We start from the raw sequence: 14,336 nt of genomic DNA, 5'->3' as shown, positions 1-14,336 counted from the left end.
AGTCTGCAATTAGCTTTTTCATTTTGATATTTAAAGATGGAAAGATAGAAGTGTAATGGAGATATGCAGGTAACTTGGTTGTGTGATACTTGGAGAAAATGGACATGCTGTTTCAATGAAACTTAAGTTTCAGAAGAACTAATAGCGCCCATATCAATGTTACTGTTTTCTCCTGTAAAATATCAGATCCTAATGAGAACTGTAGAACTTTTTCATATGGAAGAGTGTTGAAAACTGAGCCTAACGAAGAATATTCTTGGAACTTTGAAGAAACGCGAATAGCTAGGCCAAGGCAGTGAGGATATTAAAAGACATGGGAAAACTTGCTGACAGATGACACTGAAATGGCTTTGTCAGAATTGCTTTTTCTGCTCTGCTGTTCGTGCTGGCAGGTGAAGGTCAGGTTCTGGTCTTTTTAAAATTGAGGGTTTTGTAATGTGAAACAAGTAACAGGTAATTAGGAATCATAGGTTGCTTCTGCGTCTGGTTTAGCCTAATTACAATCCAGTGGCTTTAGAGACGAGCGAATGGATAATTGGCCTCAGAAAAAAGGTCTCTGGCAAGTTTCTCCGTCTTGACTGTGAAATTGTGGTACTGTGGTACTCTGGAGCAGATTTATGTGGATTTGGGTGATAACTGTTTTAGAAGGTTTCACTTGAACTGCTGAAAATAATAATGCAAGAGTACTGACATGGGAATATAGCTACTTAACAGAACTCTTTGCAAATGATGCACCACAATGAAATAGATGTAAGCATTGGCTAATGCATCATGTTTGGCCGGACTTCCCACTTGGACCTTGCTAGATATTCTCTGACTGTCTTGAGCTTTCCCTTGTAAAGGTAAGAGGTGATATGAATAGAAATGGGGTGCGTACCTTGAAACATTATATTCCACTCCCCCACCCCTTTGCCTCCCATTAGGCACCCTGGTAGGATTAGTAACAACTACTATTGCATTGTCTGCAACTGCACTCCTGGTTTGAATGAAATAAGCCATGAAATATAGTACGTGTCAGGCAAAGGAGTAGTAGCAGCTCTTTGGGTTGTAAAGGCACATAGTCTTCACAGGGATGTTTGACAAGCTTGTAACATCATCTTTCTGATCTGCTCCAGAGAGCCTACAAGAAACCTAAGACCCGCACTTTGGCTACAGGGGCAGAAGTCGGGCCCAAAGCAGGTAGAAGACCAGAACGTTAGGGTTTCCCAAGGAGATAACCAACAGTGTTGGGAGGGCAAGAAGATGCATCTCTTCCTGTATGTATCTGTGGTTTGGTACAGAGGCCCGAGCTGTTGCCAGTACATTGAAGCGTTTTCAGCCAAAGAGATCTCCTTATTCCAGGAATACTTTAGAGATGGAGATCCTGTCTTACTTACTGTGTCAAGTAGACTTGGTTGCCTGTGTTAGAGTTAAATTATTCTTCCATCCTCCCCTCTGCTGGAATCCCGCGCCAGGGGAAGCGAGGCCATGTTGTATGGGTGTGCTTTGAGTCTGAAGCTTACTTGTGTTTGGCACCTGCCTTCAGTCAGTGGAGGTCAGCTGAATATGCAGAGGGCACTTTCATGAAGTTTTGTTTTGCGAGTGTGATGTTTCACAAGCAGTGCATGCAAAAGGATGCTTAATTATTCTTGGAAGCAGATAATGATTTTTTTTTTTATGATCACATGGGGGTAAATATTTGAGAAGGATCTATTAGCAGTAATGTTCAAGGATATACAGGCAAGTGATGTATTCCAGTATTTCACTGGAAGGAAGTACCTGATTCCTGACAGCTCAGTACTATTTGGGTTGTTACGTGGCGTATTTGGAATCTCATGAGAGCAGAGCTTTAGTGGCTACGTGATGGTCCAACTTTCCTAAATGGAAATCTCACTAATCAGATTTTTTTTTTCCCCCCACTGATATGCTGAGCAATTAGAGCTGAAAGCAGGTGGAGCTGGGAAGAGGAAGAGCAGTGGAGCGCTTAGTTAATTCCCATACTCTGGGAGGGGTGAAAAGCTGTCAGAAAATGAAGGACGTAAGGAAGCGTAAATCTAATTTGCACCTTTTTAGAAAGAATCTAGATGAAATTATGCATGTGGAGATCCCTCCTAAGCTAAGGTTGAATCTTCAACTTCTAATTGCTTGTCCAAGTAACACCCTTACCCTTATATATATTTTTTTTTTTTAGTAACTGTAGACTAAACGCAAAGGTGTAAGAGTTGAGGTTCTCATTGTTTTCCTCCTAAGCGGTTTTCAGTTATTGTAGCCCTTTGTCTTGCTCTTATGCTGCTTTGTTTTAGGATTCTCTTCCTATGATTTCCTTCCTCTTCTGTTAAAGAATTGAAGAAAATGCTAGACCAGAAAGTTTTCCAGTTCTAGTAGTTAGGTACAAAAAGATGTCGTAACAGGTTAACTCTTTAACCAAAGATACCTACTCACTGGAGAGATTTGGGAGGAGTTCAGAGGAGTTAAATATCCCACTTTTTGCAGAAGTACCAGCATCTTGCGTGTACATTTCTCTTGACTGCACTGATTTAAATAGCACTGTTAGTAGGCACTGGCCCTATGGTTGCTTTGGTTCAGTGACATGTGGAAAAGTATTTGGTGTATTTTCAGCATTAAAAGTTGGCTGTACCAGAGGCCAGTACCAAAAATGTTTGGTATGTGTTCAGACATCTGCTTTGTTCAGTCTTAGGCTCCCTTGGTTTGGAAGGGTGAGTTATCTTGTGGCTAGGCTAGCATAGTGCATAAGAATTGCTGTAGCTCGAAGGGTTCCCACTGAGAACAGGCTGCTTTTACGCTGGGTTTAGAATTAGATTTTTTTGGTCACTTTTATCTAAAAAGCTTTCTAGAAATAAGGTGAAAGCTTCAATTAGCTGATTGTTTTGGTTTGGGGGTTAACAATGCTGGAAAAAGCATGCCATATACCCCCAAAGCAGCAAAACCCCGAGGAAGTGTGTATTTGTTTTTGTTTTTTAATTTTAAATTCCTCCTACTTGTACTTCATGTTGATGGATCAATACACTGATTCTTGTAAACCTCTATTATATTTTGATTTTGATCGTGTCTGTCCCGTAGTCCCATGGTGCGGTGCTAGGCTTTGCAGCTTTGCTGAAGGCGTTACGGCTGGTCCCCACGAATCCTGGCAGGCACCCCAGGTCCCATCAGCTGAGGTGGCAGCTGCTCCCAACCGGGGGCCAGGCCCTTTGTGCGAGGACGTGTGCCTGCATCTTCCCCTTTTTCCTGCACTCTCAACCTCATCCTGACCTCCATCCTTTCTCCTTCTCCATGCCTGCTGATTGGGACCCAGGTCTGTCAACACAGGGATCTTCACCTCAGCCTGCCTTGCTCCTGCGTGGTCGCCGGAGCAAGCGTTGCACGCGGAGCAGGTTGCAGAACGGGGAACGGTGAGACTACTCACCGGAGCGAGCGGCAGTCAGTATGTGAGCACCTAACTGCTCCCAAACAGGTGCTTGGGAGTGCTCTATTGCCCTCAAGTCTGGTATCTTCCGGTATAAAATAAAATAATATACTTGATGTGGGAGTGTACCTTGAGTTAAGTGTATTAGCAGAACTGAAGAATTCACCTCTAAATTACTTGATTTATGGAAACTGAGATATCCTCATGACTGACTTGAACGGTTTTTGGGCCGTAGCGGTCAGATCCATGGCGTAAGTCTTTCCTGCAAGCTTAGGAGGACACTTGCTTATGGGAAAATTCTTGTAAAACAGGGAGATGCTGGAAATGCAGCTTTATAGGCGTCAGGAGTCCTGATGCTTCAGACTTCTGCATCGCTTTCTCAGACAGGAGCGATGGTAGGCAGCACAGCCAAGGGCAGTAGTGTTCCCTTGAATTTTCTAGTAATTGCCCAGCCCAGAACCTTGAAGTAGAATATGGACTTTGAGCTTGAGTTCAGCAAAACCATAGCGAGAGGTAGGAGTCTTGAAATTTCTGCTGTCAAATTTCCTTTCGTTTTGTAGTATCTCTTGCCTTAAAACATCTTCAGATGAAACTGAGGTGTTTCCATGTTTTTATCGTATGGCCCAGTCCAACCTTGTTCTCCTTGTGTCCTTGTGATACAAGGATTTTATGCAGTGGCAAGAATGCTCTTATTCCATTGCTCACGGTCTGTTTCTGTTAAGCCTAAATAGGCTGTCACTTTTCTTCCCTTAGGTGAAGAAGCATGTGTCAAATGTGCTTCAACCGTTTTGATGCAATTACAAGCTTGCTTCTTTGTTCTGTGGAAATGGGTAAAATGCATTATTGTTTACTCTGAGGTATGATATGCTCTTCCCCTCAGTAAATTGGTGATACCTGGGGAATTTGAAGAAGTAGAGTGCTTTGAAGACCAGAGATTCATCATGCATTTTATTCAGGATTTTGTGTTTCATTGGGGTAAACCGGTACTTGAAGGGAATTCTTTCTCTTTTCTGGCTTACCTTGCTTCTTAAATGTAATGCTTTAATTGCAGGTGGCATGAACAAGTTTTTCACACTATAAATGCTATAAGAAAGCTGCATCTTTTGCAAGATGTGAAATTAAGGAATGTCTTTTCTGATGACCCCGGGGTGGTTGTTTTTTATTATTTTTTTTGGAAAGCTTTGCAGAAAGCAGGGCAGGTTGAGTGTGCGGTGCAATATATACTATAAAGCCGTGAAATCTTTTAACTGTTTTTGTTGATGATGAACCAACTAGAGTATCTGAGCACCTGAGTCTGCAAAATTTGAGCATCAGCGGCACGCTCTGAAGCGTACAACTTTACCTATAGTGAACGTTGACACTTTTAAGTATTACTAGCTAGGTTCAAGTACTGAGGGGTTGGGGCAGTGCTGCTTTTTGTTTGTTTTGTTTTGTTTCTTCATTTATCCAGTGGTGACTTTTGCTAATTTGTTCTTGCTTGGTCTCGGCTAATGTTGAATGAAATCTCTTTTTGCAAATTCAGTTGTGTGGCAGATGAGTAGTTGCTACATTTTTTTTTTTTTTTAATATGCAGTGAGTAAACAAAGGCTTATAAATAAAAGATCTAACATGGCATTAAAGGAACAGGAGAGGGAGTTTTTTTAGGAGAGTTGCTTTAAGCTCTTTGCACCTGGTTCTTCTGAACTGGCATGTAAAGCAGTGCGTAGTTATTACTGCATCTCAAGAAGTGAACTGCTTTGCTTGTCTCGGTAGGCTGAGACTTAAGAACTATAGTAAAACACTTGTTTCTCAAAGAGCGTGACATGCCCGGTGTTGTCAGGATACTGCAAACTAATCTTGGTGCTGAGCAGACAAAGCTGGTAGTTCCATGGCTCTTGCCTGTGGTGGTTGTACCAGTACAGGAAACTGGGATCCTGCAGTGCAGGATTGGCTGCAGCTAGCAAAAATACAGTGGCTTGGCATGGCCACCGAGCGGCCCTCCGGCTCCCTGGCAGATAGGTTGTTCCTGGCCTCTGTGCCTCTTCCTTAAGGCAGCTACGGATAGAAGTGTCCCAGTCTCTGTTTATTTTTCTAAATATGAAGCAGTTCTTGCTATAGCATGGCTCATGCAGGTTTAAGTGTTCATGACCAGTATGTGAGATGTTTGCAAAGTTTGGCATGCTATTTAAAATTATTTGATAGGGAGGCTACCTGTTCTTGGACAAGACCAACAATCTGAACTGGAGTTGCCAAAGGCAACTCACCGACTCCCCTGACCGTCCTCTGGGGTGGGTTGACTGAACTGTTGATTCCTGGGTTGTCCTTACATCTGGCTGGGGATCAGGCTGCCTGAGACGTGTGTGCTTTGAGGTTTCTGGGAAATGTTTGGCCACTGTAATCCAGTCTTTAAATTCTAGTGTAAACTTTCTTCTATTGGAAGAAGCCATGGCTGCTCAGCCAGAAAAATTGTTTTTCAAGATGAGGTTGTCTAGACTGAGTTCAAGCATCGGGCACGTTTCCCAAATCTTGGACCATTCCTGTGACTTTGTTCTATTTAAACCATACCTAATTGCTTGGTGTTCATGGATTAAAATGTATTCAGTGATCCAAGTCTTTTGAGGAAGAACTGTGTTCTTGTTCATGCTTCTGCAATAATTGCTGTGTTTTGTTTTTCTTCTTGCTAGATGTTTCCTTGAATTTGCAGATGATAAAAGGATTTTCAAAGCTTGCTTTTTTGGCATAGGAGTAGTGGATCAAAGGGACATTTTTTCCACTTATGCCTTACATATAAAAGTCACAAGTAGCCAGTCAGACTAGCATTCCTAAAACTTGCTATTTGTATCTTTTCCCATACCTGGCTTTTTTTTTTTTTTTGATCTTTTATCATACCTGGCTTTATTTTTACTCTGAGACCTGCAATTTCATGTACTATTTTTTTCCAGATTTTTGAGACAGTGAGGGCAACATGAGTACGCAAAGCTTTTTCAATATTTTTCCCTTTGGTATCCTCCTCCTTTTGTGTCCTTTTCTCCTTCCTCCCTATGTTTTCAGTAATCTTAAGAACTTAAGTGGAGCAGACCGAGATCCTCTGATCTCTTCCTTCCTTGCTGCATGGTTAATTACATGGATCACTACTTCCATAGTTACTGTCTGAAGGCTGTTTGCATCACTTTAAAGATGTCTGAATTGTCTAATCATCTCCTCCTATCCCTTGCGGGGAGGGGGAGCAAGCGTGAAGTGATTTTTTCTTTTTCCTATTTTTTTCCCCCCTTCCCTCCCCCCAGTGTTGTCCCAGATGTATTTGACGTCCCGAACCAAAGGTGTTGCTTTTGTATGTTTGGCATCCTTTTTTTTAAAGCCATGTAATGTTTAGCATTCACAATAGCATGGGAGCTATAGTCACAGCTTGGTTTGTGAAATATACTGGCAAGTGTGTGGAATGTAGATAGAGATAGTCAATACGGGACAGAGATTTACTATATCAGCTTCTTTTCATTACTTGAGGAAGGTCTGTATCACAGAAACACAGAATTCCAGAAGAGTGTAAGTTGGCAGAGACCTCCGGATCATCTAGTTCAACCCCCCTGCTAAAAGTAGGGCCAGCCAGAGCAGGTTGCTTGGGATGTTGCCCAGTCCAGGGGTGGGAACTCCACAACTGCGCTAGGCAACCAGTTCCAGTGTTTGATCACCCTCACAGTAAAAAAAGCTTATTTTAATGCTTAGGCAGAATTTCAGTTTGTGCCTGTTGCCTCTTGTCTCACCACTGGGCATCACTGAGAAGAATCTGGCTCTGTTTTCTTTACTTCCTAACCCTTCAGGTATTTATACACATTGGTAAGACCTCCCTGCACCTTCTTCTCCGGGCTGAACAGTCCCAGCTCTCAGCCTCTCCTCATATGACAGATGCTTCAGGCCCTTAATCATCTTTGTGACCCTTCACTGGACTCAGCCCAGCATGTCCATATCTTTCTTACACTAGAGAGCCCAGAACTGAAGACAGCACCCCAGATATGACCCCACGAGTGCTGAGTAGAGGGGCAGGATCACCTCCCTCAACCTGCTGGCAGTGCTCTGCTTAATGCAGCCCAGGATGCTGTTGGGTTTCTTTGCAACATGGGCACATTGCTGGCTCATGGTCAGCTTTTTTGTCCACCGGGGCCCCGACGTGGTTCCCTGCAGAGCTACTTTCCAGTTGATTGGCATTCAGCCTGTCCTGGTGCATGGGGTTATTCCTTCCCAGAAGCAAGACTTTGTCTTTCTTTTTGTTAAACTTCATGAGGTTTCTCTCTGCCCATCACTCCAGCCTGTCAATGTCCCTCTGAATGGCAGCGCAACCATCTGGTGTATCAACCACTGCCTCAAGTTTTGTAACATCAGCAAACTTGCTGAAGGTGCACTCTGTCCCATCATCCAGGTTATTAATAGAGATGTTAAACAGTACTGGACCCAATATTGACCCTTGGGGGACACTGCTAGTGACTGGCCTCCATCTGGACTTTGTGCTGCCAATCACAACCCCTCTGAGCCTGACAGATCAGCCAGTTTTCAGTCTACCTCAGAGTCCATTTATCTAGCCTGCACTTTACCAATTTATTCATGAGGATGTTATGGGAGACGGTTTCAAAAGCTTTGCTAAAGTCCAGGTAAACTATGTCTTCTGCTCTCCCCTCATCCACCCAGCTAGTCATTTCATTGTAGAAGGCTACTAGGTTGGTCAGGCATGGTTTTTGTTTTCATTGACTCCTCTCAATCACCTTTGTGGCCTTCGTATGTTTGGAAATAGTTTCCAGGATTACTTGCTCCATCACCTTTCTAGGGATTGAGGTGAGGCTGAGCAGCCTGTAGTTCCCCAGGTCCTGCTTCTTGCCCCTCTGGATGATAGGAGTAACGTAACACTCTTGCCCAGTCCTCAGGAACCTCTCCCAATTGCCCTGATCTTTCAAAAATAATTAAGTGGCCTTGCCATGACATCAGCCAGCTTCTTCAGCACTCAAGGGTAAGTCCATCAGGTTCCTTGGACTTGTGTATGTTCAGTTTGTTTAAATGTCCCCCAATGGGATCCCCTTCTACTGAAGGTAGGTCTTCATTGCTTCAGACTTGCCACTTGTCTCAGGGGCCTCGGATTTCTGAGGAGAATCTTACCAGTAAAAACAGAGGCAAGGAATATATTGATTTTTCTCTGCCTTCTGTGTCCCCTGTCACCAGATCCTCTGCTCCATTCAGCAGCTGCCTCACATTTTCCCTAAACTTCCTTTTGCTGCTGATATACCTGTAGGAGCCCTTTTTGTTTCCCTTCACAACCCTTGCAAGATTCAACCCCAGGTGGGCTTTGGCTTTCCTAATCCCATCCCTGCATGCTTGGACAGCATCTCTATGTTCCTCCCAAGACACCAGTCCCTCTTTCCACCTCTTGTATGCTTTCTTTTTGTGGTTGAGTTTAGTCAGGAGCTCCTTGTTCACCCACACAGGCCTCCTGCCAGTCTTGCTCAACTTTGTGCATGTCTGGGTGGACTCCTCTTGAGTTTGGAAGTGATCCTTGAAAATCAGCCATCTCTCCTGGAAGCTTCTTCTCTTGAGGACCCCATGGTATGGTTGCACCTTTTTACCCTATTTTTTCGAGATTGAAGAATTCTGGAGAAGTCGACCTCAATGTTTCTTGTGCAAATGTTACTCCATTCTTTTTGATCATTCTTGTTGCCCTTCTGTGTGCTTTGCCAGTGTTTCTCTCCTTGAATAGAGGAGGAGCCACAACTGCATGCAGTACTTCAGCCATCTGTGCGCTTGTTCTCCAAGCACATCATAAACTGTTACAGTGCCCTAATAGCTTGTTTCGGGCTCTCTTCCTTTCCTTGCGTTTTGTTTCTACTTCTGGGAGCTGAATGATGTCAATCACGTCTATAAAGACCATTTAAAGGTCTGTCCTCAGTAGAGGTGGGGTGTTTTTCCTTCCCTTTTTGGTAAGGAAAGCAGCACCTTAAAGGTTGCAAGCTATCTTTCAGTTCAAAGTCTTTATTGGTGTATGTGGGGTGGGGAGAGAGGCAAAATGAAGTTTCTCATCCATCTCATTTCAATTGGGGTAAGTCAGTGAATGATCTAGGAGTTGGGAGCCTGGTTTTCTCTCCCACCAACCAGCAGCCTTTTTGGCTACTTGTTTGTTCCCAAGGAAGTCTATTCAGTTACAGATTTGCATTATTTTGAAATCAACATTAATGTTTAACTTAGAATAACAAACACTTCTCTTGTGCATTTGGGAACAGGCCATATCGATCACCATTTTTGCTGTACCCAAACTCACTGCACTGCTTTAGTGGCTCAAACCAAATGACAGAATTGTGTACGTAGAACCTGCCTGAGAGGTATATATCCTCCTAAGTTCTTGTGCTCTGGGTGCTGCGATGGAGAGTAGGCTTGTACATCCTATCCTTTGAAAAATAACTTGCAGTTTGCACTGTGATCTGACAGTAAAAGCAATCTTTCAAGGATACTGATAAGCATTTTAAGAAATCTGAGCAGAATCTCATCTGAGTTAAGTCAGTAAAACCCATGCTTGATAGGTGATGCTGTACTGTAGCTAACTGGTCATAGTTTGATTTTTGCAGAGGAAATGTATGATGAAATGTATTCCTCAGTTGCTTTTTTAACAATCCTGTTGATATCTGTTCTTAGGCTTTCTGTTCAGAAAGAGCACGTTCAAACTGGGAAGGGAAAACAAGCAGCTCAGATCTTACTGTCACCTAGCCTTGAGGGTGCTCACAGCTGTGTCACCCTGTGAATTAGTCTTTCATTCAGTGCCATATTTGTTGTTAGAGCCTGGTGTTGCACAGCTACCTACCCATGCTTATTCCTGAAGGCAGATGACTACAGGCAAGGAGAAGAAAATTTGGCCCTCCTTACTACTCAAGTTCCTCTAATCAAAAGTTTTATTTTCTAATCTGTCATCTTCCTGACCTATCTTGCACTCTTTGGTGTAATCTGCAAAAGAAAGTTCGCCTTGATACCAGGACCTTTCACACCATCATGGTGAACAAGAGAAAGCGTCTCCTACGTGACTGCTACAACTGGCACGCCAACGGCGGAGATACCATAGGATGTCAGTCCCTGCACTGGCTGAAACAACGTTCCCCTCAGGCCCCCCCAGTGCGTGAGAGGCCTTGTCCCAGACAGTATGTCTGAAGGAGGGTGTTACCATGCCTGGAGCTCCTCCCTGGAGGCCAGGGCTGAAGATAACAGCATCCTCACCTGTGGGAGGTATGCTGTGCTTGAGTTGTGAGGTGAACAGTCTGCAGGTGGAGGTGAGCAGGCTGTGCAGCATTAGGGAGAACAAATGGGAGATTAACTGGTTATTTGAAGAGATGCTGCAGGGCAGCAGCCCAAGCCCCACATTACTCAGAAGGAAAGATGATCAAAAGCTACCTTCAAGTGTGAGTGAGTGGAGACTCCCACAGTGTTGAAGACTGGAAATATTTGGTTATTTGCAGCCAGGCGGCTTTCTCGGCCTGCAGATGTTGGATTGGAATACAAGTACAGGGTTCTAGCAACAAGAGAGGAGCAGTGATTTCTGACAGACTGGCAAGTTTTGGGCTGGCCATGCCTCTCATCTGTGTTAGAACTGGTGCCACCAAGAAGAAGCAGCTGGTGATAATGGCTGGAGACTTCCTTCTGTGGGGGGACTGAGGCACCCATCTGCTGACCAGACTTGCTGTCTTGGAAGGTGTGTTGCTTGGAAGGAGCTCGGATCCGGGATGTTGATCCAGGAGTTGGTAGAGCTCATCTGTCCGGTGGACTGTTACCCCTTGCTGCTCATGTGTGGGCACTGATAGAATAGTAGGATAATTCAGTTGGCAGGGACCTCAGGAGGTCTCTAGTCCATCCTCCTGCTCAAAGCAGGGTAAGCTCGAGGTCACATGAGGCTGTTTGGGGCTTTATCCAGTTGAGTCTTGAAAACCTTCAGGGACAGAGACTGTACAGCCTCTTCCATTTTTTGACTGTTCTCATTGTGAAAAAGCTTTTCCTCATTCATTTGCAACGTCTCTTGTTTCAGCTTATACCCAATGTGTTTCATCCTCCCACCATGCACCACCGTGAAGAGCCTCACTCTGTTTTTATAACTCTCATGGGTATTGGAAGGCTGCCCCTCAGCCTTCTCTTCTCCAGGCAGAACAAGCCTAATCCTCGTAGCCTCCCATCCTGCGACAAGTGCTCCAGCCCCCTGAGCATCTTGGTGGCCCACTGCTGAATTCCCCCCAGTTTGTCAGCATCTTCCCTGTGTTGAAAAAGGGAAAAGGTTTCCTCGCAAAGGAGACCTTGAGCAGACCAAAGGTCACTGCCAGGCCTTGGGAGCAAGACTGAGAGGCTTGGGGGCCCAGGTGGAGTTCTTGTAGATACTGCTGGTGGAGGGGAAAGGCTCAGGCAGGAAGCAGATGTATTCTGACAGTCAGCTCCTGCCTGTACGGTTTGCATTACAGGTGGGGCTTTTGTATGACCACGTGAACCAGAAGAGAAACATAAAATGAGGGGAGGCACTCATTTATGAGACGTTTATGTATGAATGAGACTGGACTTGTCAAGACCGCATCTAGATAGCGCAAGTCAACAGGAAAATACAGTGCCCAGAAAGGAAAATGCACACTTATATTTCTGTGTGTATGAAGTGGCAAATGCCCACGATGTGATAGCATTACTTTCTTTTCCTTCTAGTTTGTTTTGCCTGCTGGAGGGAAGGAGCTGATTTCACAGCTGGAAACTGAGACTATCTAAATCTTCTTGCCCTTCACGGGCTTTTAGCACACTGAGCAGAACAAGCTTTCAGATGTGTTCTGTGTTAATGGTATAAAAGTATATTGGCCGTTTGGAAACACTGAACAAACATGAATTGGGTGCTGATATAAATCTAGAAACCAAAGTGGTCTAACTTGAATCGGTTAACCACCTTAATTTCACATCCGTTTGCTGTGGGTACCCTTAATTACTTATAGCAGGAATTGAAATGGAATGAAACAGAGGGTGATACCAGAGTGAGTACAAACTAATCCTACTTAAATCCATTTTAAACTCTTTTCTTAAAATGCTGTGATGGGATTTGGTGTTCTGCTAGGATGGTTCCTTGCAGTCAGCCAAGCTTAGCATAAGTCTCGTAACAAGTTTTCACAGTAGCTTAAGCTATTTCTAAGGTAGACTTAAACATACACATATCAAATTTAACAGAGCTGGAGCTGCAAAAAATAATGTTAAACATAGGCCTTCAGCTCTCTAAACAGAGAGACATGTTGCAGTGCGGCAAGGTCTTTTCCAAAATCCTTCCTAAAGAGAACCACATCTGCATGTATCAGGACAACTTAAGCATTCCTTGGGGAAATAAGGTGTGGAGGTTTAAGGGAAGTTATGCATTCTGTAGAGCTGTTGAAAAGAGATAAATTAGAACTGGTGATTTCCTTCTGTAAAGTCACTTCTGCCTTTTCAGATGCACATCACTGTTAACTATTTAGTTTGCTTTCTGATTCTGGTTAAAGATATCAGTTGGAATGTAAGGGTTGATATGCTGGGCATAGGTCTAAAGTAGGTGATTTGGAAGGAAATGACATTTTAGCCCCTCCCCACAATCGCTGCTTAAAACATCCAGATTATATGTAGCACCTAACATCTTCGTTTGGAAGTCTTAAGCTTCCTTCTACCCTCTTAGTGTGTATTACGTTTTTACCTCTTGGTCCTTTTGAAAAGAAAGTGATTGACACTTAGGCTTTAGGGTATGCTCTAAAGAGATGCTGAGTGGGCTAAGGGGGACGGAGCACAGTTGAAAATCTCTGCCTACAATTCAGGCTTAAAGTTCATAAAATATGGGCTTATAATATGCTTCCTACGTACAAACTGTCAACCATAACAGTATTAAACACCAAGTTTCCTTAAACCTCTCTAATACTCGGAATGAAACTGATTATTGGTCACTTCAACTTTATCTGGTCCTTTTTGACATTAACTGACCCAGTGCAGTCTCCTCTTGCCACTAAGGTGGACTTAATTGTTGGAAACTTTACAGATGCTTAATTTATACCTCCATTCAAACTAGAATGAAGGCAGTCTCGGGAGAGTTCAAGCCGCTGAAGAAATCCCTGGAGTGAAAAACTTTTTAATCTGTTTCTCTTGAGGAAAAGGGCTTGCTAGGAACCCTAATTGTGTCAAATTATCAAGTTGTATCAAATTATCAAAAGGACAGATTTTCTCCCAGATGTTTTTTGGTAAATTTTTGCAGCCATGAACAGGAACTATGCTTGTAATGTGAATTAAAATAGTCTGTAAGTGATGAACCGGTTATGTAGTAGGTATCCATAGCCTCAGCAAATCTGTTTCTATTTTTGGTACCGCAGATATGTGCAAACATTAAGGATTGGGATTTTGGAAGTCCTCTCTGAGGTACCTCAGTAGTTCCTGAAGAATTCCAAAGTGGCGCTGATATTCTGGAAGCGACCCTGTTACTATGGAGCATGTATTTCTTTCTGTTCATGCAATGTTACCCAGGGCAACAAATTTGAAATAAAATTTGGGAGCTGCGCTTAAAACAAGTCCTGTAGCCAGTCTTCTGGAATCTCTTGGCTCCTTACTTTCTGGCTGCTTGCAGCCAGATTTCTTTCAGATGAAAGAGGTGGTGATGAGATTTGTGAAAGCTGGTTCTACCTCGGTTGTGTCCTTGGTGTGGTACAAACCACTAAAGGTAGTTTTGTGTACAGTGGAACGTTAAAGTGAAAATGCCCTTGAGTAATTTACTCTCAATCTACTTTTCCTTACCAGGTCCTGGAGAAATATCCTAATACACCTATGAGCCATAAAGAGATTCTTCAAGTTATCCAGAAAGAAGGACTTAAAGAAATCAGGTGAGTTAAGTATCCATAGCAGTAAAACAGGAGATAACACTTTGGTTCCAACTTAGTTTATTATCAAACCCTATCTCCTATGCATCTTT

At 43.4% G+C, this 14,336-nt stretch overlaps 1 protein-coding gene across 3 annotated transcripts in view; it reads left to right on the top strand.

Moving 5' to 3' along the window:
- The window catches only part of ASXL2 (ASXL transcriptional regulator 2), a 139,074-nt gene that overhangs the window by 22,249 nt on the left and 102,489 nt on the right, over positions 1-14,336 (top strand). For all 3 annotated transcript variants that reach the window (XM_068936651.1, XM_068936649.1, XM_068936650.1), the window contains one exon: positions 14,165-14,247. In XM_068936651.1, coding sequence (XP_068792752.1) covers positions 14,192-14,247 — 56 coding nt within the window. In that variant the 5' untranslated portion in view covers positions 14,165-14,191. The remainder of the gene's footprint in view (positions 1-14,164; positions 14,248-14,336) is intronic.

Source organism: Struthio camelus, chromosome 3, assembly GCF_040807025.1.
Source record: "Struthio camelus isolate bStrCam1 chromosome 3, bStrCam1.hap1, whole genome shotgun sequence".
Lineage (NCBI taxonomy): Eukaryota > Metazoa > Chordata > Aves > Struthioniformes > Struthionidae > Struthio > Struthio camelus.
The sequence above is the reverse complement of the archived record's forward strand: the minus strand, read 5'-3'. Positions and strand labels throughout refer to the sequence as shown.